This window comes from Danio rerio, chromosome 7 (genome assembly GCF_052040795.2).
Source record: "Danio rerio strain M-AB ecotype USA chromosome 7, GRCz13ab, whole genome shotgun sequence".
NCBI lineage: Eukaryota > Metazoa > Chordata > Actinopteri > Cypriniformes > Danionidae > Danio > Danio rerio.
Window position 1 is genome coordinate 52,647,501 of NC_141027.1, and position 26,436 is coordinate 52,673,936.

Below are 26,436 nucleotides of genomic sequence, written 5' to 3' on the forward strand. Positions count from 1 at the left end.
AAATATACACACTAATAGGCCTAAATAAACACAAGCATATTGACAACACAATGACATTCATGTATTTTTTGTAGTAATTTATGAATTTAAGTCAACAATATTAGAACTAATAAGAAACAACGGCACAATGTTTGGTACACAACCAGTACATTACTGGTTTAGTTTTAGAGAGTGCCACTCAAAGATCATCCTCCACATTCAGTGGTCTGTATTTATTTATAATGAGTTATCATTTTCTACATTGTTATACATTTATAATATGTATGTGAGTGCCAAAAAGATTTCAGAAAGCTTATTTTATTATAAGCTTAGTGCTTAAAAAATGTTTAATCTGCTGCAACTAATGGTATTGCTGCATTGTTAATCTAACTAACGTAATCACTCCAGGGGTCGCAAGGAAAAATAATTATAAATAAAAAAATAATAATCGAAAGGCTGTTTTTTTTTAAATTAACAACACATTTTTTTAGGGATATGGACAAAATATGATACTACTAATAGTTTAATAAAATTAATTTCATTTTTAGTAGTCACCAGGCGACCCCCACTATAGGAACTACTGCTCTAGGCCAGCATAAGAACATAATGGAGAACCTGAGGTGTGAAGCTGAAGATGGTGTTCCGGATGATGTACAGCTTTGAGGTTCCCAACACACCGATCCTTCGGTATGGTCTGCCGGTCAGCCCCAGCCTCTCATTGCGCCCTTGAAGAAAGATAGTTTAAATATATTTCATATTACAGGGTTTGTACACAAAGTTTTCCAGCTCTTTCCAACTATGGCAATGTACATATTGACTTACATACATATACATATTAAATCACATTATATCAGATTTTATTTTTTAGAATACTAGGGCTGTGACAAACTATCAATATGCCGATTTATCATGTTATTTATTACCAAGTATCGATACTTATTTCAACATACAAAAGATATCAGTATAATGCAAAAAGTAGAAAGCAATGAATTGGCAATTTAACCATTTCTTGTTTGTAATTTGTTCAAAATTAAGATGCTGTTGCTATGACTAATTTAGAGATGTGACCTTTTTAATCACAAACTGCTCGCTGCACATCAGCATTTTCAGGCTTTTTTGACAGTTGTGCACTTTTTGTGATTCTATAAAATGTGCTGTTAGCAAAAGAAACACATCTTATAACTTTTGATGCATGTATCCCCTTCATTTACAAATATCTTGATATATTGTGAATGGTTTTCTGGTGATAAATCGCAGAATTGCTGATTTTATAATATTTCATTATCAGGGGCAATATATCAGAATAATATCATATATCATAAGTTTCCCTGTGGTTCTCACTCCTATAGTATACTATATTTTACTTTTGAATACTATGATGAAGATTATTGATGGCATGTTTGCCCCAAGCCCAACATTGAATTAATTTACTCTCTCAAATGTAATTTTCTCACATCTTAAATGTGTCATCTGTCATCTTGAATGAATATTTATTTTAATTTCATGCATTTTTCATTCATGAAGTGTTATTCTCTCTGCATTTTGTCAAAAATTGCAGATAAATAAAGACAGGCAGATCAAGCCACAGGCTCCAGATGTTTTATTTTTAGCTAGTTAGTAAATTATTATTACCTATTTAGTAACATAAATGATTATGAAAACAACACAATGACATTTTCAAGCATTTTATCCAAAATCAAAGCACTTCTCAAACCTACTTTTAAATCATTCAAGCATTTCCAAGGATTTCCAGCACCCGTACGAACCCTGATATTAGTGTCAAAAGGAACTTTAAGGTGTTCCACTTCTTACCTAGCCGAGCATAAATGTGGCTGAGAACTCGAGACGGCTGCACTCTTATTGGGTGGATGTCTGCCACTGTCTCCACATCAATCCCATTCTTCTGCAGGAGCGCCTTAATGTCCTCGTTCTCAGCCAGGATGGACACTTCAGGACAAAGCACAAACATCAGGGATCATTTCTACAACAGTGATTCTGCAGGTTTCACCAAGTCTAAAAGTCTTTTAAGGCCATTAAGAAGCCAAATTGCATACTTATACAGGACAAAACGCTAACTGTTTTTTCTAGTAGCCACTGGAAGATTTTTACTAGCCCCATTAAATTTCTAATCAATCAAGTTCCTACATATTTAACATGTTTCTAAACAGGCCAACTAGTTATATAAATATACTTTTGTCAGGTTTTTAAAGGCAAGTCAACTATAATGAACAAAATTTGTGCACAACAGTCTGTCCAGGTCAGTGTCTTCACTGTGTAGCTATAATCACATTGAGAACTTTTATACAAAGGTTATTGTAAGGTTATATAATCCATATTGGTAAATAGAGTTAATCTGCTGATCATTGAGTAACTTTATGGGCCCTTTCATACACCCGACGCAGTGTGGCGCAGTAGTCTTTTGGTAGTTTCAGCTTGGCGCAAGAGTCGTTTTGAGGCGTTGCGCTACGCTGTTTAAATAGCAAATGCATTAGCGCTCATTTGTGCGCCCATAGGTGTTCTGGTCTAAAAAGGAAGGTGTTCTGAGGCGGACCGCTGGCGCGTTGCTATTTTGAGAAACTATAATAGATTTTTCATTAGACCAAAACTAACCCGGTCTAAACTCCGGCGTAGAGTTGCGCCTCGCTTACACACTGCTTAATACCCACAAGAGAGCAATAGGCAAATATCTTTACATATGAAAACATTTAAATATTAAGGATATATATAGTATATAATAAGAATAGATATAGAATATAAATATAAAGGATTAAAATATTACAAAACATATTATTTTCTAGCCTACATAAATATGAAAAATCACTGCTTTTATGTCTTCTTCATCTCGGGAGGCTTTTTCAGTTCATTCATAACAATTTGCTTTTGTATAATGTGATTATTATTAGCAGTATTATTTATTATATCCATATTTATATTTGTTTTATTAAAAACAAGCTTAGATTTGCCCACCTGTCAGGTTTAAGACCATATAGGGCATGGCAGGTGTATTTGGAAATAACTCAGTATTTTGACCACACTTGGTCATTATTGTTCATTTATTCGTTTGCTAGAAATTAGAACTTAATTTAGAAATAGTTTTGAAACAAATCTTTGCGCTTAACAATTGAAATTAATTATTTATAGGCTAATTGATGTCTGTGTGTAAAGGTTTCCCTATCCAAGAGCAAAAGTGAAAGTAGATCCATTATCTCTCATTCTCACGCAGTAGATGCTCTGTTTAACATTTTTCTGTTAAAAAATTGTCAACTGTTAACTGTTTGCTTGTGAAATGCTCATTTTTTTCACTTAGACTAACTTTGCGTCCTGTAAATAGCGAATGCGCTCTTGGCGCGACGCAGCTGGCTCTTAAAAGGAATGGGAGATGAGACTCTAATTGGTTTATTCTCAAAACACACCTATAACTCATTAAGAAAATAAACTCAACCCTTTTAGACCATTCGCCTTGGCGCAAGGCAGATTTCCCGTCCTTAAATTAGCAAAAACGCGTCCTGACACGCCCTGAAAGCGTTTGTGCCCTGCGTTTTGCGCTCTGCGCATGGACCGTCAAAATAGAGCCCTACATGTACAAAGGAAAATTAAGACCTGTTTAAAATGATTTAAGACCTAGAGTACAACACCATATTTTAGTCCATTTTTAGGCCTAACATTTTGTTTTTGAAATTTAAGACATTTTAAGACCCTGCGCAAAGCCTTTTAACAATGAACTACATCAGCCACTTAAGTTTGAGTGCTACTTATTGAGCATGTTGAAAAATACCTTGCACAACAACATCTGGTTTAGGGATGGCAGAGAACCTGCGGTTTAGGGGGTCGATCTCTCCAGGAGCCAAAAAACCCTGAAATGGAAAAAAAAGACAGAAGAAGTTGCTTTTTCATAATGCCTCATTAATAATTATTTAGCAAAACATTGGGAAAGATGTGACTTAAAACCTCTAACCTCTGCCAACAGGTTGCCCAGAACGTAAAGGGACTGGCCCCACTTCAGAGGGCACTTTCCCAACGGGATCCTCTCCACCGTGTGAGGATTAACATACTCCTCATCCACCTGAAGTAATAGAGGAAATTACAATATCAAAAGTATGAAAAGAAAAGCCACTCCATCCCTCTTTTTTCTTTCTACAACAAGGTGCAAAATGTTAGATGTAACATTGTTATTTACAAAATTGTGTATTTTGAGTGATCGTATTGTGTAGGGTCGTATAGTGTGTTACACCCAATATGTTGTGTTTATTGTGGTATAAAAAAAATAATCAAGAAAAGTAATTAAATAAAAAGTATTTAAAAAAAAAAAGAATTAAATCAGTTTTTAAATTGTTATTTAATCTGGATATTTCACCCCAGATCAGATTTATTTAAAAAAAATGATCAGTTTTAATGGTTTTGAAAAGGTCTCTTACCTTCTCAGGAGGAACACTGTAGAGCTCAGGCAGCAACCGAATCCCATCTTTCTGTTTGATTAGGATACCTTCCAGAGCTTCTCTGTACTCCTCAACCTTAGAAGACAAAAATGTAGAAATATAGTCTGGCACATCTGATACACAATAATCCTTGCCCTTGAGTCAGTATCTGTATGTCTACAAATTTAGGCAACTAACAATAAAACTACACGGGGGCTAATTTAGGTATGGGCAATATGGGTGATCGCCCAGGGCTGCATCTTGCTGGGGGCGGCACGGGGAGACGATGCAAAACAAAACAAAAAACAAAAAAACGTGCCCCAGTAAGCTTTGAGATACAATTTACTTTATGAAAGTGTTATAAAACACGTTAGGGGACATTCACATTTGGCATCTTTTGCACACGCAGGTTTGTTATTCTTTATGTGCAAACGAAACAACGCTGGTGAAAGCAAACTGACACATGCGCACAGAAAACCATTCCTGAGTGCCTTGCTGCTCCTGCTCTTGTTTACATGCACGCCGATAAAATATGCGCCACTCATGCGCTGTTAAACTGGAGTAAAGGCCTTTTCTGTTACTTTTATGACACAAGGTGTCGACAAACAGCGAGTTTTGCAAGTTGACAAAACTGAAGCTTATAATATGAGGACGATCCTATTCCGACTAAGCATGGCTATATAGGCAGAAAGGAGGAATAGAGTCAGGGAGGTAAGAACTAATAACATTAATTCCATTAATTCTCTGCCTTGAGTCGGGTCTAAAATGAACAGATATTTCTATATAAAAAAAAATTATTCTATAGATTCATCATAATTAATGTTCATGCAAAATATTTCTTAGGTGATTTTAGCATATCACTCCAGCTTTGTCTTTACATTGTGTTCCAGGTACATTTATGATTGTTTTCTGTTATTTATTTAGAATAATGAGTGTGTAATAATAATAATAATATTATTAATAATAATAGTATTATTCCGGCGGTGTTGTGGTTTTGAGGAGCGTATATGGGGTGATTTGCCCAGGGTGCCATTTAAGCAAGAACCGCCACTGGAACAACATATGCAAGACATGCCAAGACACAAACAAAAACATTGACTTCCATAGCATGTTTTGTTCTTGCTATGGGTGTCAATAGTTATTTTTCATAACAACAAAAGTTGTTCAACAAAAGTTTAAAACCACTTTAGCGTGAGTAAATGGTTTGGAAATGTTCATGCTAGTGATTTTCTACCTCTCTATCACTATTTTGACCCAAACTCTGTTTTTTTAATCTTTAAATCTGTTTCACGGCCATACTCATTTCGTTTTTAATTTAACTAGAAAAAGTACCTGCTCTGGACTGTTGATAAAGATGCCATCCAAGATCAGGTAGGTCCAAAAAAGTGGCCACTCGCATTCAATGTTTTCAAAAAGCTTCAGCTCGGCAGATTCATAATACAACCTGTTTGGGTCCTATTGGAAAAAAAAACAGATACATTAGCAGTTACACATTTAATTATTTCTGTTATAATACTAAATACTAGATGCTAAGTAAAGTCTAAACTGCATAAATATAAACTTTAATAAGAAACTATTATTATACAGTTGACGGATTTTCTAATTTGTTGATCACATATACTGACCTCTTTAGGAGTTTTGTGGCCATCTCTTAAAAACCGACAACAGCCGTATCTTCCCTAAAGACAGAAAGATTTGCAAGTATCTAAAAATAAGCCATGCTAGTGTGAGAACCAAGCAGCTGTTCAAAACAAGTTCCTCATGTCGGAGATCAAGAACTGACCTGGAGCTTGGAGATGATTTCCTCTTTGGTGATATTGACTAGCTCCATGTCTTCCACTGCAAAGGCTGGATATGAAATAATAGACAGGAGCCCGGCATCCACCTCTTTGGATGTTGAAGCTCTGGGCAACATGGAGTTCAGAATAGACTGGGAAAAAAAATGTGTGGTAGTAGGAACATAGTACTTTTGTTTTCAAATGTGCAAATTATGAATATTTTACTTCGTAAACAAAAAACAGAGTGGGCTAATCACAATAGCCCTACCTGACAGTGCTGGATATCATCTGCTAAGACATGAACCACAGAGTCCGGTCCCCCTTTGGCCCCAAACAAATTCAAGTCATCTAGGGCTTCAAGGGCTGCCTGTGTTAACAAAAGGTTCATTCAGGGGCTGTTACAGTATTTTGTCCTCGCCACAATCTCAGTTCAATGCTCACAATACAGCTAGTATTCATTCACTGTGCATTGAATTCTAGGGCTACAAACTACCAAATATAAGAGATTACATTTATAATTTTGATTACTGAGCCACATTTCAATTTTTAACACAGATTCAAACCAGTTCAAGGTTAAAATTTAGGTTAAGAGCCAGTTCCCTGCCCTTGGATTGGTACTCTGTCTTTTGACAGAGAAAGAACAACCAGAACCATTCTTCTAGGAACAAAGTGTCACAAGAGGAACAAATAGAAATGACACAAGCTGGCAGGGAAGGAGCATTAATACCAGAGAGGCCATGTTGAGGTTACATTGGATCATGTTCACTGGCTACGTTAATAGACAGTGCTCATGTGCGCACAGTTTGAAGCCCCCTCCATCATGCCAGTCTGAGAATTCCCAGCTGCTTAGTGGAGAACGGAAAACATTGGCTGGAAGTGTGTGTGAGAGAGAGAATGGCAAAAAGGGAACCTTTGATTTGTTTGTTGTGTTTCAGTGGACTCACTTTAGCCATCCCAATTGAGCTGGCATTGAGCTCAGGGATGCCCTGATTTGTTTTGTCTCCTCTCTCCCACATCCCGTAGTCCTGAAAAATCATGAAAGAAATCATCACATACAGAAGCTCTCCAAAAAAAATAAACAACAACAACAATAAAAATAATTCTTCAGTGGGATTTATTTACATCCCCTTTAGCTTCAGTAACTGCTTGCTCCTCTTTCTGAGGTTCACAATCCTCAAATCAAACCACAAAACCATGTACAATTGAAGTCAGAATTATTAGCCTTGTTGTTTATTATTTTCCCCAATTTCTGTTTAACAGAGAGAGGTTTTTTTTCAACACATTTCTAAACATAATAGTTTTAATAACTCATTTCTAATAAATAAATACATTTATTTTATCTTTTCCATGATGACAGTAAGTAATATTTGACTATATATTTTTCTAAGACACTTCTATACAGCTTAGTGACATTTAAAGGCTTAACTAGGTTAATTAGGTAACTTGGCATGTTAGGGTAATTAGGCAAGTTATTGTATAACAATGGTTTGTTCTGTAGACTATTAAAAAGTATATATAGCTTAAAGGGGCTAATAATTTTGACCTTAAAATTGGGTTTAAAAAATTTAAATCTGCTTTTATTCTAGCCAAAATAAAACAAAAGAGACTTTCTCCAGAAGAAAAAAATATTATCAGACATACTGTGAAAATTTTACTTGCTCTTTTAAACATAATATGGGAAATATTCAAAAAAGAAAAATAATTCAATGGGGGCTAATAATTCTGACTTCAACTGTATGTCAATTATAATCCTTTATATGGTTTCTATAACACTGATGGAAACACATTTAAAAATATAAAACATAAATCATTAAAAATGTCAAAGCTAGCAGCCTATTATAGATCATGCGAGACTTACAGCCACTTTGTATGCAGCTTCAATGTAGAAGAGCAGATTCTGGACCACATCCACCTCGTCTTGAGTGTACACTATGTGCAGCCCTAAATGAACAAAAGACCCAGGATATGTGGGAGAAGTTCTGTTATTGCTAGGCTACAGCTTTAACTGGCAACAGCCAATCAGATTCCAGGACTTGCAGGGTTAGTTCTCTAAAATAAAATTATGTTATTAAATTCTCTGAGAGCTCCTTTATCCTCCATAGACAGCGACATGATGTTTAAAGATGTTTAAAGTCCAGAAAAATACCACAAAAAATAAATGCTGACTACAGACCATATTTCTTCAGTGGTGAATCGGAATATTATGAAGCTAAAAGAATACTTCTGTGCACACATAAAACAAAAATAACTTTATTCAACAGTTTCTTCTCATTTGTGTCAGTATAGGGCATGTGTTCATGAGAGTGTTGTACTCTGCATCACACTCGGTTGCCTGCTGATATATTACCTCAGATGTGCCTGTGCTTTGTTTCACACAGAGGAAGTTTTGCACATGAGAGCAGTGCTTGTGAATGTTTTTCTGGGTCGGGACATCACTGTACAAGGAGAATGAAAGAACTTTCAGACTTCATCTGAATCATTTTAAATTGTAATCTGATGATAAATAACAGGGTTTGGAACAACACTAGGGGAGTAATAAATAAATACATTTTTGGGTGAACTAACCCTTTATGCTTACTTTTGTTAAAAATGTGTACGAATGCACAGGCCACATGATTATGAGGAAAAACTGTAATTGTTGGTAAGATCTCTTTAAGAAATGTACTGTCAATTTATGACCCACTTGTTCCACATGCATAAGATGTTCATTATAAATAAGTACCTATATGAGCTTACAGCTGCTCAAGAACTGACTACAGTCAATTTATTTGATAAACTGTCTTAGCTACATTTACTCTCCCTCAAGGGGTTAAAAGCCATTATGAGCTTCTTTTTTCTACTGACCACAAATTATATATTGAAAAAAGCTCAAAACCTGTAACCCTCTGACTTCCATAGTAGGAAAAACAAATACTATAGAAGTTAATAATTACAGGTTTTATCAAAATATCTGCTTTAAAAGGTTTGGAACAAGTGAATGATGATTAAATGATGGCCGAATTTTCAGTTTTGGGTGAACTATTTCTTTAAGTCATGTTATGTGAGCTTTAGAGCAAAACCTGATGTACCTGAGGCAGTCATCTGGGCTAGGAAGAGCATGTATAGGGAGGTGGCGTCGAGCTGGAGATGCCCCCATTCCCGGTCACCCACAACAGTGGCACAGGTTCGAGTGTTATACTTGGCGTGGAGGCTGTCCAAAGCGCTTTTACTGTATTTGAATTTCTCCACTTTGTCCAGCTAAAGAGGTAAAAGTTTGAAATGAAGTAAGAACACTTCAGAGTACATACTGTAAGAGCACTAAGAGGTTTACAGAGGAGGAGTGTGCTATAAAGTGCAACTCATGCAATGTATAGAGAAAATTGGCTGTTTAATATCTTCCTACTATGCCCAGGGCCGGATTAACGGAAAGGCTAGGTGAGGTTGAAGCCCCAGAGCCCACGGAAGAAGGGGGCCCTAGATTGTCTAAAGAATTAATTTGCGATATGACACGAGAAATGCCTCTTTGCTTTATACTTCCTCTGGTCGATAATGTGAAGTATTTCCTTTTGGTTCGCTGCTGTTAAAAAAAAAAAAAAAACTGGATCTCAGAGTGGCTGTAGCCCAATCAGAATATTGAATAGCTCTGTTTTAGTCACCAGTAAGTGTGATCAGATGTGCCAATTTTCCCAGGACAGTACCTTATTTCGGCTACCGCAAGAACCATCCTGTCAAAGTAAGGCTAACCAAGCTCGCAGTGAAACAAAAAATACAATTTGAACAGTCTCTATCATTGATATACTTGTACGTATATGTACTAAAAGAAGCTGAAATAGGCAAAATCATACTGAATGGACTCATAGCGCAAGCACTATCTCAGCCGCGTGGCAATTACAGCTGGACTCAAACCGGTGCGCACTCACATAATCCTTTCATCACACAATATAACCGAGACAGTGAGCAAACAAATCAAATAGCCTACACAAGCAGTTATCAAAATACATCCATCAGTGAGTAGTATCTATCTCAAGTAAATACACTTGGTTATGCTTTACGGTAAGTCTAACTGAACCAGTTAGAAAGTAAATTTTTTTTATGAATGTTCACTTTGCCTTTTTATAAAAACGAGAGCAATAATATGAAGCAATGAAATATTGGCGCTGACTGTCATTAGACAATATGCTAAATTTATATTATAATAATAATCAAATATAAATGAAATGGTGGAAAATTAGATGATAATATTAATTAGTAAATTAATAATAATAATAATAATAATAATAATAATAATAATAATAAAAACAATAACAATATATGGATTTTCTTTAGCCCCAGGGCCCAATGTGCTCTTAATCTGGCCCTGACTTTGCCCCAATGTATCGGATGTTATAAGTTATCAGCTAATTAATTTTAAAGCTACTAGAAATAATATGAAAAAGATAGATACTGATTTCATTAATTGAATTCTATCTTTTCAATAATTTAACAATTTTTTTCTCAGAGAAATACATGAAATACTTGCAAAAAAAAATCGAATAAAAAATAAATAAATATAATCCGTACAAAAAATCAGACCGGCATCTAATATATATAGAATATAAGATCGCATTGGTGAAGCAACTGGTGTGTTTAAATGTGGGTACAATACCATTGATTACTTATGGCTAAAATGTCTGCAAAATGTATAATTTACATTCAGCAACAGCAACAGCACTGGCTCTATTTTATTATAACTTGAATATTTTGAATAGATTAAATAAACAAGTTATATGTTATTTCAAATAATGTTTTAAAAGGAATACCTAATGGTAAAAATCACATTTGAAGACTATCATTTGATATATATATATTTATCTTAACTTGTGCCACTTTTAAAAAGCTGAATGGTTGGTTGATTGTTAAATGGATCTAATCCATCATGTTCAGTAAATTAACACTGAAAAACTGGCTAGTAGTACTGTATGTAATTGACCAATATGAGTATCAAAATCAGCTTAAAGTTTTTTTTTTTGATAATCTGTGTCAGACTAAAAAAATCCTATCATGCAACCCTACTTCCCATTGTATCTATCTATGTAGTGTGTCAGGTGAGTGAGACAATGGTTGACAGTACCTGTCTCATAATGCATTGAAGAACTCCCCTCATTAACTTCACCACACTCTGAAATGAGAAAAAAAAGATATCAGGATACACAGACTGCCTCCAAAAACAACACTTGGAACACAGGCTCAACTGCGACCTTTCGGCTCCTGATTTAATAGCACAGGAAAGTGTAACATGACACTTTTGAGCCCTCTGTAAAGAGATGGCTTAGATACACTGATCCATAAACAGTAGGAATCAAACGACAACTGACCTTTAAAAGATGCACAGATGTAAATGATACATTACAGTGGTGAACAATATGACATGGCCTCTAGTCCAAGATCAATCAAATGTCTTTCAAACATGTAGTCTAGTTTGCATGTACATTTCTCTTTAACAAATGTTGCTACAGAACAAAAATCTTAAACTTTTAAAGGCACAGTACAAAGTTTTACCACTAGAGGGTGCGTATTCACAACAAACAAGGATGTAATTTAACCCTTTTACGCGTGAGTTTTAAATACTCCAGCTGACTCTCCTGCATGAGTTTTTTGTTACCATTACTTAGAATCCATTGCGTTCTAAAGTACACACACATCTATCTATCTATCTATCTGTCTGTCTGTCTGTCTGTCTGTGTGTGTGTGTGTGTGTGTGTGTGTGTGTGTGTGTGTGTGTGTGTGTGTGTGTGTGTGTGTGTGTGTGTGTGTGTGTGTGTGTATAGATAGATAGATAGATAGATAGATAGATAGATAGATAGATAGATAGATAGATAGATATAGATAGATATAGAGAGAGATAGATAGATAGATAGATAGATAGATAGATAGATAGATAGATAGATAGATAGATAGATAGATAGATAGATAGATAGATAGATAGATAGATAGATAGATCAAATGTTATGAATATATTGTGAAATTTCTCCAATATATGATAAAAGATATATTTTGTCTTTAAAAAAGCTTAATAATGATCATATTATTAATATTATATGATGGGTAATGGACACTGCCGTTGTTTCTAGAAGGGATACAGCTGCGATTGGAAGATCTATCTAGACTTCACCCTCTACCCTCTAGATGGGGTACAGCTGAGGATCCTCACATCAATATAGCATCATTTTTGTGACCCTACACAACAAATAATATGTTTACATTACTGTGAGGGTTGGGTTTAGGTAGGGGTAGACGCTATTATACAATTCATGCATAAATTAATAAATAATACAAATACATTTTCCTCTAGTGTGATCGTACGCTTCAAGGACCAACCAATGCACATCACACCGGTGTGATCGTATGCGTGAAAGGGTGAGTGACATGGAGTGAAATCATGGGAGTTGTCATCTTCATTACAACCTACGGCAGGGATTCTCAACCAGTGGGCCGCGGCCCACTATATTTCATTATTAAATATGTCATATTAAAATTATAGTAGTAATGGCATTTCCTGTTTTCTGAGATTGGATTGAACAGGCCAATTCGGACTATAACTTCTCAGTTGTATAAAGCAAAGTCATGCAAAAGTAAACTTAACGATGATTAGTTATATAAACCAGCTCGCATGTGCCTCATGTCTGCGACTCATAGTGTTTCAGAGTCGCACAAGTCCATTGATTCACAAACTGTGCGTGCTCTCTTTTTAAAACACTTTAAAATATCTGCATAGTTGTCCAAATTAACGTGTTCGCACAGGCCAATAATGTCTAGCTACAAACCAAACCACTTCCAGATCGATGTGTTTCAAAAGATTTAGAGAGTTTTTACTGTATTTTACATTTAGGGTTAGGTTGCTTATTTTAATGGATATAGATCAATAGATGAATAGAAGTCAGTCTAATTCAAAGCATCAGCAGTTTTTTTTTTTGCCATCTCCTGTAGTCCTGTCAGGTTCTTTTACTGAAGTAAAGAATTCAGGAGCTTTGAACCTGTCTGTATGTTTTTTTTTTATCTTAAAATATATATTATTACATTTTATATTATAAATATTTATACACATGCACAATGTTTACATTTTTTTATAAAATGATGTAGAAAAATAAGAGAATAATAGAAGGCAAAATAAATGTTTTGGTAATAAATAAAGCTTTAAAATAAGCATTTTCTCTAGACAAGTCAGTTTGGGCCATGAAAAAAAATTTTCGGAGAAAAAAAGTGGGCCTCGAAGTAAAAAAAAAGTTGAGAACCCCTGTCCTATGGGGTAAATCATGCCTATTGATGAGCTAAAGTATTCAGAAGGTATTATCATGGTAGTATGAAGCAGAATAAGGCTGAGAAAAAAACGAGACTGCTGAAGTATTTGCTGATGAGAGACGAGAGTGACACAGCATGAAAGCAGTGGAGCTTTCACTACACCACAGTCAACCACTTCCAGTTCTTCCATTTGTGACCATGTAGGGAAGTAGCATCAGAACCTTTTTAATCAAACCATAAAATATGTTCTGTTATAATGCTGCTCTGTGAAGTCTGATCAAATTCACAGAATTTAATATGTCTTTGGTGTTTCCGTTTTCTGTGTAAAACTAAACAGGACATTGAGGGTTTATGACACCAATAGCATGGCCATCCAAGACAGTGTCTGTGTCACTAGTTAAAATGGCTTATTTGAACATTCTCTGAAACATTTGGGATAATGCAAGCACATTATACTGCAAAATATATAACACTGTCCTAGTGGTTCATGGACATTTTAATAAAAAAAAAAATACATATTGTGCCTTTAACATGTGAACATCTAGAAGCAATCGCAACACAAGCATACTGTTTGTACCTGCTCGAGCTCGTAGGCTTTAGCCTTGTCTTCATCACGATCTGCATTTTTCCTGTAAGCCAGACTAAGAGCCCAGACCGACAGGATGCTGTAAACATTGTCTCTCACCCAGGCATCAGGCTGCTCCTTGCTTGCTGGCAACAGACCAGTCACTGGATCCTGCAAGTTATTTAAAATGAGCAATATCTAGATGATTCATCAGCTCTGTCACTGCTTCAGGTACTATTACATGCATCTAATCAATAAGTAAACATCACTTTCCCCATCACAAACGCGAACCTACTGCATACAGAAAACTAGATACTATGTACATTTATATTTAGCAGATGCTTTTGTCCAAAGTGACATACAAATGAGGCATTAGGTGATTCTAAATGAAGAGGCAAACAGCACACACATGAAGTGCTACAGTACATATACAAACGAACTGGTATTAGTGAAATAAGAGCTTGAGTAAGGAGGGAGAGGGGAAGTGTATGTGTGTTTTATGTAAAAGTGTTTGGTGTTTGTAAAAAAAGAAACTATAGAAATCAATCATTTTAATTAGCAAGGGTGATTTAAATTGATCATAAGTGGTATTAAAAAACAACTTAAGGTTACAAAGGATCTTCAAATGAATGCTGTTCATTAGTAGTTCTTGAGAAAATGAATAAGCAATAACTGTTTTGATGATAATAATAATAAAGATTTTGTGATTTGCAATACTATTTTTTCACAATACTATGGTTTTAGTTGTTTTTGATACAATCAATGCCACATCAAAAACATTTTTACTGAAATTTTGAAACAGTCACATTTATTTTCAATGGTATTTATGATTGTACATTGCTAACCATATTACACTTATAAGTTGTTGTTTGATTATGTCAAATATTTCAACTGCATTTAAAATCAATTATATATAAAAAAAAACATTAGTTTTCACCTAAATGGATAAACCCTTTCTAGGTTTTTCTGAGTAGGCTTGTATTTTACAGTTCTGTAAAAATACTCAAAATGTATGTGTCAATGTTTTCAAACAATTGTATTTGATTTACCAAAAGTCACACAAATGTCAATTTCACATCTGCCACATTCATAACAAAGAGATGTCACATCCATAACCAAGCTTTTTCCTCATGAATGCAAATAATTAAAAAAATACATGATTTTTGTTCTATAGAGAGCAACTCTTATCCTTTTGATTAGCAGTTTTTTGGGGGGTTGTACAGTTTAATTTTACAGAATTTCTACAAAGTGTGTTGTAGACTGTAAACTTACAAACTTAGGGCTCTATTTTGACGGTCCATGCGCAGAGCGCAAAACGCAGGGCGCAAGCGCTTTCAGGGCATGTCCGAACGCATTTTTGCTAATTTAAGGACGGGAAAATCCGCTTTGCGCTGTGGCGCATGGTCTAAGAGGGTTGAGTTTATTTTGTTAATGAGTTATAGGTGTGTTTTGAGAATAAACCAATCAGAGTCTCATCTCCCATTCCCTTTTAGAGCCAGCTGCGTCGCGCCAAGAGCGCATTCGCTATTTACAGGACGTAAAGTAAGTCTAAGTGGAAAATCTGAGCATTTCACAAGCAAACAGTTCACAGTTAACAGTTTTTAACAGAAAACTGTTAAACAGAGCATCTACTGCGTGAGAATGAGAGATAAAGGATCTACTTTCACTTTTGCTCTTGGATAGGGAAACCTTTATGCACAGACATCAATTAGCCTATAAATAATTAATTTCGTTTGTTAAGCTCAAATATGTTTCAAAAAATAATAACATTATACAAAAGCAAATTGTTATGAATGAACTGAAAAAGCCTCCCAAGATGAAGAAGACATAAAAGCAGTGATTTTTCATATTTATGTAGGCTAGAAAATAATGTTTTTTAAAATTCTAATCCTTTATATTTATATCCTATATCTATTCTTATTATATCCAATATATATCCTTAATATTAAAATTTTTCATATGTAAAGATATTTGCCTATTGCTCTCTTGTGCGTATTAAGCAGTGTGTAAGAATGAATGAAATGAAAAATCTATTATAGTTTCTCAAAATAGCAACGCGCCAGCAGTGTGCCACAGAACGCCTTCCTTTTTTAGACCAGAACGCCTATGGGCGCACATCTGAGCGCTAATGCATTTGCTATTTAAACAGCGTAGCGCAACGCCTCAAAACGACTCTTGCGCCAAGCTGAAACTACCAAAAGACTATTGCGCCGCGTGTATGATAGGGCCCTAAGTCTCATCTATAATGCTTGTATGGAGTCAATCTAGGGCTGTAGTTGTGTTGAAGTGTTGAGCAAAAATAAATTAATTAATGCAAATGTCCAAAAAACTTGTAAAATTGAAAATTAATTTTTGAGAAATAAAAATGTTATTTGCTGACAAAAAAAACAGCAAATAAAAAAATGAAAATATTTGCAATTAAAAAAAATATATATATATAAAAACTGTATAAACTATATAACTTGTGTGTTTATGGCAGGCCCGACCCACTGGGCTGTACCTCACGATACTGTATCTCGAGGTGATGTTGTAGCTTATAGAAGCAGGTGTTTTATTATACATTATATATATATATATATATATATATATATATATATATATATATATATATATATATATATATATATATATATACATAATTGTTTTTTGTTTTGTTTTTTGCACTGCTTGATTTTTATTTGCAGTTCTTTTTTTGTTTGCAAATTTAATTTTTATTTCTGAATACTTAATTTTCCCTTTGCAGTTCTTTTTTTGTCAGCAAGATTAATTTTTATTTCTGAAAAATGTATTTTCACTTTGGGATTTTTGCACATTTGCATTTGTTTATTTATTTTTCGCTCAATACTTTATTTTTATTAGCAAAACTTTCGTTTATTTTGCAAGTATATATGGCGCTAGATTGACTCCATAAGCTAGCTTATTTTCCTAATTTAAAACATAAAAAATGTTTACTGATTGATATTTTTCTGATGCCATAACTCTGTGGATGGTTTTGGAAAATATGAACACAAGTTTCAATAGAATGTTAACAGACTTTATATGTGAATTTATGTTTTGAATTTTTACTGCAAATGTAACATACATATGAAGACAGTATACAGAAACAGTTCACACATAAGAACTTAAGTGTGTGAAAGCACATTAGAGAAAACAAACTATAGAAGCACCAGTTCGTGTAGAAATGCACTCACTTGATGACGCAGAATAGTCTGATGAACTATCCGCGCGTAGTTGTCAAGTTTAACTCCAGAGTTGCTGCGACTCCTCATTTTAGTTCCAGTGTAGTTTACGAAACACCTTTATACTTTAAAAACCGTCAACATCCTCCTGCAGTAAACAAACATGGGCATGAACAAGCGGAGTCAAGCTGGACGAATCTGAAACCAAGTTGTCAAACGGCTGCATGGTGCGCTGCGTGACCAAACACTGTAAACTACTGTCACCAGTGTTCACAAAACCTGCTTCGACTAAAAGTTCCCCTGAATAAAAACAAACCTGATCAAGTAAGGGCAAAATCCGGAAGAAAACTAAATTAGCTACTACTCGTGCACAGCACACTGGCGATTATACTGAAGCCAGTTACAGGCAACTGGGAGGATCTTCCGACTTTTCAAAATAACACCAGTGTGCTCAACTTATATGTAATGTATGCAGTACGTTCATTGCAATACACATTTAAAAGGAGAGTTTGTGAATTAGAATGAAAACCTGCTTGGAGAGATGGCTTAAGGTCGAAAAACTTAAACCTTAAAGATTGTTACACAGCTAGCTAAATTACAGAGGACGTCATGTTCTTGACGTCATGCTGGACGGACCTGCGTTCAAATGCACTTATTTAGTCAGTGCTACTCTGTATTTATTTGGCGTCTTGTGAAAGCCACCCATTTTTTATTTTAATTTAGTTTATTTATTGTTTAGTTATTTTGGTTTGAACTTATCTTAATGCTGGTTTTATGTAATTTTCATTTGCAAATTGAAAATAGAATTAATTGGTAAGACATAATATAGCCTTATTTAATAATTTTGTTTTGCACAAAACAGATATTTTGCGATATATTTTTAAATATAAAAATGAGAGTTTGTATGTTTTTATTATTATTATTATTATTTTAATAGCCTAACTAGTGTGCAATAATTTATAACCTTTAAGTTATAATGTAAAACCTTTAAAAACGATAAAACAATTAACAACTAAATTCCACAGCATTATTATTTGTAGTAAATTTACAAAAGGCTTTGATTTAAAACAAGACACATTGGCCTATTAAATAATATAAAATTTGAATATATTTTGTTGCTTATTAAAAACCAAACTTGATAGAGGGCAGTGTGCCCAATATATCAAGCTGTATTACAAAGTTTCCTTGAATGTTTTTTTTGCTTGTTTATTTAAAAATAAATAGGAAACATTACTTTATTCATATAAACTAATCCATTACATATTTTTACATTTTATAATGAACCTATTGTAAGGATTACATGAGAATTTCTTTATAACACAATGGAGTGTGTAATGCTGAATACACTAGTCAAGCTAGTGCCTTGCTAGTGCCTTGATTTACTCAGTGAGGGCTTCAGAATTGTGCTCTATCTGCTGAGCAACAGCATGTTCATTTAAAAAAAGGATTAATTTAAAACATTCAACTGAAACATTTAATTCAAGTTAGCCGTTTTGTAGGTTTAAAAATAAAACAAACAAATGAAATCTTATGTTAAATTAGAAATGACAATGTGTAATAAAAACATAAACCCCAACTCTTCCCAAAATTCTTCCTCTCTTCTCAGATGGGATGGCGGGCTAAATCAAAGGCTACAATGGATCAACTTTGGGCCACGGGCTCTAGTTTGAGCATCCCTTACATAAATTGACCAAAAGTACAAGATGCATTTCTTTTTTAAAAGTAGCATAATTTAATCGAGGTCGACATGGTGGCTCAGTGGTTACCACTGTCGCCTCACAGCAAGAAGTTTACTGATTCGAGTCCTGGCAGGGTCAGTAGGCGTTTCTGTGTGAAGTTTGCATGTTCTCCCCATGTTGGCGTGGCTTTCCTCTTGGTGCTCCGGTTTACCGCACAGTCCAAAGACATGTGGTATAGGTGAAATGAATAAACTAAATTGGCCATAGTGTGTGTGTGTGTGTGTGTGTGTGTTTGTGTGTGTGAGAGAGAGAGAAAGAGTGTGTATGGGTGTTTCCCTGTAATGGGTTGCAGCTGAATGGTCATCCCCTGCGAAAAACTTCTGCTGGATAAGTTGGCGGTTCATTCCGCTGTGGCAACCCCTGATTAATAAAGGGACTCAGCCAAAGGAAAACGAATGAATGAATGATTTATTTGAGAATTGATGCACTCATGTCCACTAAGTGGCAGCATAGTAACATCATGGGACTGATCTTTAAAATATTAAAAATTAATTAAAAGAATAATCCTTTTGTCTCCTCTGAATTTGTTATAATAATCAGATTTTTTTATCCTCATTTTAGAGTTTTTTTTTTTTTTTGTAAATTCTCCCTGCTTATCACACATATGATGATTTTTTAGGAATAGGCCTAATATTTTCTTGTTTAACAAAAATATGACTTTATGTTAAATTTGGAAGAAAATAGTCATGAGTGCGGTGTGGGTTATACTCCTGCTTTCTGGCCAGCAGTTGTGCACTGAACCCTGGCTCTGTGGAATCCAGAGTCACTCAGACCGTGCATGAACATGTCAAGAGCCAAACTGTTGCCCATAATCATCACAGCTAAACGTCACCACAAGACTTCATATAGGCATGTTCTCTTATATGTCAGGTCAACTTAAAATGCTCACAAAAAATACTCTTTTGAAAGGTTTTGTTCTGTTATTTGTTGAACAACACTGATTTATTTGTTTCTCTGAGTGTCCAATCTGCACTGCACATGCTTGGCTAACCTCACTGAAGTCTGGGTCTGCCATATCAGTCAAATGGCCGCTGTGTGCCGTGTGCGGATCTCTGGTCTCAGTTCATAAACCCTGAGGCTTGCGTGACAAATCTCTGACAACGACAAAGGTCCAGCTTTTCAGGCCAAATCCACAAATGTATTTTCAAATGCACCAGATTGAACTTTTACTGGAACCACTGCTGAGAAATATGCTAGCAAACTGCAGTTACTTGCACAAATGTAAAGTTTATGACAAAGGAGGCAATTTTCTCAGTACAAATTTTTATTTCAGAACCCAAATGTTCACTCATATGAAACATGCACATTTGTGACCACAAACCAGTCTTCTGTTGCAGCAATATATATATATATATATATATATATATATATATATATATATATATATATATATATATATGGGAATAGCCAGAAATACATGAAAAATTAACAATTATGCTACACGTCTTTACAATATTAAGTAAAGATCATCTTAACAAGATCATGTTTCTTAAACAAAGAATATGTTTTATTGTAAATCTATCGAAACTCAAACAAATTTGCACTTTAAAGGCCATTTTGTCAATATTTAGGCTTTTTTTTTGGACCCTCAGATTGCAGATTTTCATACCTCGATGTAAGGCTAATCTATTCAGCTTTCAGATGATCTATGAATCTCGATTTCCAGAAACTGACACTTATGACTGCTGGTGTTCATGGTTCATGGTCACATTTATAGTTACAGTACCGTAAATATATAAATCATATAGTGACTGATACAGAGTCTGATACATATAAAAGACTTTAGATAAACTGCTGAGTCATACAAAAACAGAGATACAATAAATAAGTAATCCAGTATTGAAACGATCTTGAGCCATAGGTGTAGACATTGGTGTATAACAACATAAATAGTGACAGGTAAATGAGTCTTAAATTAAACTCTACAAACGTGAGCACACAGCCAAAGGGTGGAGGCAAATGGTTAATAATATCTAGGTGCAATCAATAATGGTAACCTTTGCACTTTCTCTGTCCCCTTTCTCTCTTTGGTTCAACGACATTTGGGTTGAGCTGAAGCACTGCACAGTTTTTACGCTTGCTTACACTTGCATTTATAGCTTCAACGTAACATGATCTAATACTACATTCCAGTTTCCATGTTTGGATCAAGCTTAGTCCTGAGATGGGCAGTGAGTTGCGAGAGCCGTACTTTACTCCGTGTACATCCAGGACACAGACTGGACTTAATCTGGTGGAGGGAAACTGGCCCAAAATCACATAAGAAGAGTTCGGAATCAGAAGCTTCTAAGTGCCATCTGAATTTATTTTCTAAAATTAGCATTTTGGGCGACACGGTGGCGCAGTGGTTAGCAATGTCAGCTCACAGCAAAAAGGTCGCTGGTTCGAGTCTCAGCTGGATCAGTTGGCATTTCTGTGTGGAGTTTGCACTTTCTCCCCGTGTTGGCGTGGGTTTTCTCCGAGTGCTCCAGTTTCCCCCACAGTCCAAATACATGCTGTATAGGCGAATTGGATGAACTAAATCAGGGGTCACCAAACTTGTTCCTGGTGTCCTGCAGATTTTAGCTCTAACCCTAATCAAACACACCTGAACAAGCTAATCAAGTTCTTACTGGGTATACTTGAAACACCCAGGCAGGTGTGTTGAGGCAAGTTGGTGCTAAACCCAGGGACACGGACCTCCAGGACCGAGATTGGTAACCCCTAAACTAAATTGTCAGTAGTGTATGTGTAACTGTGTATAGGTGTTTCCCAGCACTGGTTTGTGGCTGGAAGGGCATCCACTGTGTAAAACATATGCTGGATAAGTTGGCGGTTCATTCCGCTGTGGTGACTTCTGATGAAAAAAAGCACTAAGCTGAAAAGAAAATGAATGAATGAAATTAGCCTTTTTTTTCAGGCTACTTTGTGTATGTTCAGTTATTTCTCTTTGAAGTCTGTGTGAACCTAGTCTCTGAGACTTTTATATCAGTATGTTGATGTACTTCCAGCTAAAACAGAAAATTGAGTAGGGGGCGGGGCTTTCCTGTGCACATCATTCCCTAATAGCAAACTAACGGTAAGAGAGTGTATTCATATGCAGTTACTATGGAAGCCCTTAGGTCGACGTCAACAGATGATCTGCAACTCCAAACGTGGAAGCAAATGGTCAGACTTTCATTGCAGATTACCAAAACGCACAGTTTTTCATGCATATTTCACGCAGACTTTATATGAAATTGGAAGAACCTATGTATTTATATATATATATATGGATTTGAAAAAAAAAAAAAAAAAAAAAAAATATATATATATATATATATATATATATATATATATATATATATATATATATATATATATGTGTGTGTGTGTGTGTGTGTGTGTGTGTGTTTCAAATCCATGCACATCAATCTCAGCTGGGTGCTCAGCCATATAAGCAAAAATATACATACAACACCAAAGGTTCCGAAAGTATTACAGTAATATACACCGTGGGATTCACAGGTATACTGTATACATTTCACAGCATGCAACATTTCGAGCACAGTCTGAGGAAGGCCGGTGTGCATGAAACGTTACACGCTGAGGTAGCCTTTGTTAGGTAAAGAAAATTTATACTTTTGGAGCTTTTGGTGTTGCATGAACCTATTTATCGTCATTAAAGTGAAATTGCTGAACCTACACACAGGAGCCTGAGAGAGAGAGTAAAAAAGCTAATTTTAGAAGACAATTTCAGATAGCACTTTAAAAGCTTTTTCATCTGAACTCTCCATACACCTTCCGGGCACCACCTGAAATCAAAACTGTCATGCCAATCCCACCAATAATGTTTCCCATTAATTGCACGTAGGTTATGAGGTTAATGTTGATTTTTCTTTGAAAAGAGTCCACATTTTATGTACCTATGATAAGCACAATCTTCAGAACATTACCTCTTGCCTCCTTTGTGGCTTAGCACTATAGCCTTGACTATGTTTCTAACTGATGATTAACTGCGTTGCACTTTCATTCGCTTGCTGCTGCTCTCTGAATCAAGCTCTTGTCATGCACGATGGTGTAGAAACCTCATTTTAGGAGTTAACCGGTTGGCTGTAGGAACAGTGGCCCATCCTAAGGAACAACACATATATTTTGAGAATCAGTTTTGACAGATACAGCAGCAGAATACAGCAGCAGCAAAAAAGTATGAAACACTGCATGCGAGTGTGTATGGGTGTTTCCTAGTACTGGGTTGCAGCTGGAAGGGCATCCGCTGTGTAAAACATGTTGGATAAGTTGGTGGTTTATTCCACTGTGGTGACTGCTGATGAATAAAGAGACTAAGCTGAAGGAAAAAGGAAAAATGAAGCACTGCACTCACCTGCATATTCCTGTGGAGCACTCATAGTTGTTCTGGCAGTAGGCACCGTGTGGTTTAGTACCCACAGTCCTCCATAATGGGGTCATTCGAGCTGTTCTCTTCAGTGACCTTTGGACTTTCTGCACAGAGGTTGAGGGTGTGTCTGGCTGAAGCACAGGACTGCAGGTCACCTGAAACACAGAGTGTCAGTGAGCTCCACAATAATAAAACCTAATAGCTTCAAATCCATTTAAAGAAGCAGATAAAGCACACAGCTCTATCTGCGTAGTTTATTTACACTGTAAAAATATTTAAATAGAATTTGTGGTTCACAGGTGTACTTCTGTTTAATTATACATTGCATTATGCTAAGGAAATTGCAGTGTTAAGGGGATAGTTCACCCCAAAACTAACATTCATTACTATTTACTCATCCTAAAGTGGTTTAAAAGGGGTTTGAATTTTTTTAGTCTGTTGAACACAAAAGAAGATATTTTGAAGAATGCTGAAAACCTGTAACCATTGGCTTCTGCACTGAAAAATGATTCTGCAAAATTGTTGCAAACAATTTACATGTGTTGAATTTAAACAAACAAATTAAATTTAGTAATGATCAACTTAATTTGTCTGTTTTAATTCATTGTCAATACATTGTTTACAACCACTTAACTAAGATTTAGAAAATCCAAGGAATCATCTTTGAATCATTTTTTTCATAAACAAGCAATAGTTGTGTTCCCAATATTTCTTTAAAATATCTTCATTTGTGTTTAACACAAAAAAGGGTGAGTAAACGATATCTGCTCCAAAAACTTCTGACATAAAATCTATAACTAAATCTCTGCAGAAGGGATTTTTGTTTTGATTTTTAAAAGTATATTAATGTATTCTTACCTTGTTCAATGTTGTTTTAATATTTCAACAAAATCTAAACTAATCCAAAACACGTGAAACTGAAGCAAAACATTTAGGTGATATTTCCCAGCACTGTGGCTCAAATTATTTTATTAATATAAATGTTTGGATTTCACAAATCTAAAATATATGTCATATGTGCAACATATATTTAAACATTTTGCAAAAATAGACATTTAAATATATGTCAAACATTGGAATAACAAATATGAACCTATATTTATATAAATGATTGAAATGCTTTGTCCATAATTACATTTTATTTACTGTAAGACTAAAACTATTCAAATTAAGCTGAAACAACTGAAAACTGAACACTTTAACAGTTATATTACATTAAAAAAAAGTTTTTCAGCAATAATGGTGGAGAATAACCACATTTGATTCTCCAGAGATCATTAAAGAACATTCAATAATGTTTCACATAATGTAATGTAAACAACACCTCAAATAAGCAGTTCAATCATGTTTCAATGTTCAGTAATAAATGTTTTCTTCTATTTCTTTCTGAACATTTGTGCATTGAAAAGATTCCATGGATGGTAAAGTCTCCCAATGGAACCACAGATATCAATAAATGACCTTTTTTTAAGAGTAAGAGAAAATAATAAATTTTGAATAAATAAATTTTTATAATAAATAACTTTTTTCTATATAAAAAGCACTGTATGTGTTCATGAAAGATTCCATTGGTGTTAGAGGTCCTTAATGGACGCAGATGCTGATAAAGAAATAATTGTTTTTAATAAGTTACACTTTCAATACTACAAATGAATAATGATCATAAGTACCTGTTGGACAATCAGCAGAAACAGCAGGCAGCAGGCTAGAAGAGCCCCTCTGTGACTGAGATCCTTCATGCTGAGTGAGTGAATTTGAGTTGAGCTCACAGTGATACTCATGATAGAGACAGTGGATGGACAGTCTTATATACCCTCCAGTCAGCATAAGAGAGACTGTATGCCTCTCCCTCATCCCTCTGTCTCTCTCTCTCTCTTTCTCTTTCTCTCACTCTCACTCACACTCTCTTTTCAATACCAGATGTAACACATGTTTGCCTAATGTTTGTGACTGGCATAAGCTGTCCTCTGGGGCTCTGGGTGAGAGAGAGAGAGAAAACGCAGTCAGAGTTGACAGAAACAAGGGATCAGAAAGAACGAGAGGAATGAGGCTCAGGAATAAAAATCTATCATATTTCAGACACATACATGTCAGCAATTTTGAGAATCTGCAGCTTTCTTGAAAGTTAAACCCAAATTCAACTTGTAGGTAAATATCTAAGCAAGCATTTTTGTGTTTGTGTCTTTAAAGTTAAAGTAGTCTGTCTAATAGATGTCTAAACATAGACGGATTAAATAAAACAAGGCTTAATTTCGGCTGTCAATGGAAATCTAATAGAAGTCTAGCCCAAAACTAGAAACAGACTTCAAACAGGCAGAAATGAATGACTACACACATGTACACACATGTAAAAAGTAAGTAAACCCATTGCTTTAAAAGCGACATGTTGACATTACTTAAATGACATAAAAGAAAAGTAAATCCATTGTAACCTGGACCTGTTAAGTGGATTTAACTTAGATTAGAATTTAGATTCATGCACAGTTCATTCTCTTACAAATTATAAGGCAATGGATTTACTTACTTATTAAGTAAAGTCAATCATTTTAAAAGCAATAGGTTTACTTAATTATTTTAAGTAAAGTCAACTAATTGTTTTTAAAAGTAACACGTTTACTTGATTATTTTAAGTAAAGTCAACTAATAATTTTAAAAGCAACAATTTTACTCAATTATGTTAAGTAAAGTCAACTAATCATTTTAAAGCCAATACGTTTGTTAAATTGATTTAAGTAAAGTAAACTAATCATTTTAAAAGCAACAAGTTTACTTAATTATTTTAAGTAAAGTCAACTAATCATTTAAAAAGCAACAAGTTTACTCAGTTATTTCAAGCAAAGTCAACTAATCATTTAAAAAGCATTAGATTTACTAAACTATTTTAAGTGAAGTCAACTAAGTTTTAAAAGCAACAGGTTTATTTAAATATTTTAAGTAAAGTCAACTAATCTGTAACGACGGGGTGGAGTGACAGAGACAACAGGAGGTAAGATCCAATATGCAGGTTTATTCAGCGTCAGGCAAGCAGTGGTCAACAGGTACAAACGGGTATGTGTAGGCAAATCCAGAATCGTAGTCATACAAACAGGCAATAGGTTGAAAGGCAGGCGGCTAAACAGGAGAATACGGATGAACAAGGCTAAGGTCTAAACACAGGAAAACATGAC

At 35.0% G+C, this 26,436-nt stretch overlaps 2 protein-coding genes across 5 annotated transcripts in view; both read right to left on the reverse strand.

The window, feature by feature from the left end:
* The window catches only part of phka1a (phosphorylase kinase, alpha 1a (muscle)), a 36,991-nt gene extending 19,168 nt beyond the window's left edge, over positions 1-17,823 (reverse strand). For 2 of the 4 annotated variants that reach the window (XM_087261771.1, XM_087261769.1), the window contains exons 1-16: positions 17,703-17,823; positions 17,186-17,321; positions 14,007-14,165; positions 11,262-11,309; positions 9,241-9,409; positions 8,031-8,113; positions 7,117-7,197; positions 6,441-6,539; positions 6,178-6,324; positions 6,020-6,073; positions 5,727-5,849; positions 4,395-4,490; positions 3,935-4,042; positions 3,755-3,833; positions 1,792-1,926; positions 595-704 (exon numbers count right to left, since the gene is read on the reverse strand). In XM_087261771.1, coding sequence (XP_087117897.1) covers positions 595-704; positions 1,792-1,926; positions 3,755-3,833; positions 3,935-4,042; positions 4,395-4,490; positions 5,727-5,849; positions 6,020-6,073; positions 6,178-6,324; positions 6,441-6,539; positions 7,117-7,197; positions 8,031-8,113; positions 9,241-9,409; positions 11,262-11,309; positions 14,007-14,165; positions 17,186-17,263 — 1,569 coding nt within the window. In that variant the 5' untranslated portion in view covers positions 17,264-17,321; positions 17,703-17,823. Of the gene's footprint in view, positions 1-594; positions 705-1,791; positions 1,927-3,754; positions 3,834-3,934; positions 4,043-4,394; positions 4,491-5,726; positions 5,850-6,019; positions 6,074-6,177; positions 6,325-6,440; positions 6,540-7,116; positions 7,198-8,030; positions 8,114-9,240; positions 9,410-11,261; positions 11,310-14,006; positions 14,166-17,185; positions 17,322-17,489; positions 17,607-17,702 lie in introns of those variants that run through there. The other 2 variants (XM_087261770.1, XM_087261768.1) reach the window with 1 other exon arrangement.
* A 5,079-nt stretch (positions 17,824-22,902) lies between these two features.
* Positions 22,903-25,036, reverse strand: leap2 (liver-expressed antimicrobial peptide 2). Its single transcript, NM_001128777.1, has 3 exons — positions 24,940-25,036; positions 23,255-23,424; positions 22,903-23,004 (listed from the first exon to the last, which is right to left on the reverse strand). Exons 1-3 carry the CDS (start codon positions 25,006-25,008, stop codon positions 22,965-22,967), a joined length of 279 nt encoding a protein of 92 aa, NP_001122249.1. The 5' UTR covers positions 25,009-25,036; the 3' UTR covers positions 22,903-22,964.
* Between the last annotated feature and the right edge of the window lie 1,400 nt (positions 25,037-26,436).

Bases quoted from the DNA above. Each gene is read 5' to 3' on its own strand.
- leap2 (NM_001128777.1), bottom strand. From the start codon at position 25,008: ATGAAGGATCTCAGTCACAGAGGGGCTCTTCTAGCCTGCTGCCTGCTG. The intron at 23,425-24,939 runs GTACTTATGATC...TCTGTGTTTCAG, and splicing joins TTCTGCTGATTGTCCAACAG to GTGACCTGCAGTCCTGTGCT. The intron at 23,005-23,254 runs GTGAGTGCAGTG...GTTGTTCCTTAG, and splicing joins TGCTCCACAGGAATATGCAG to GATGGGCCACTGTTCCTACA.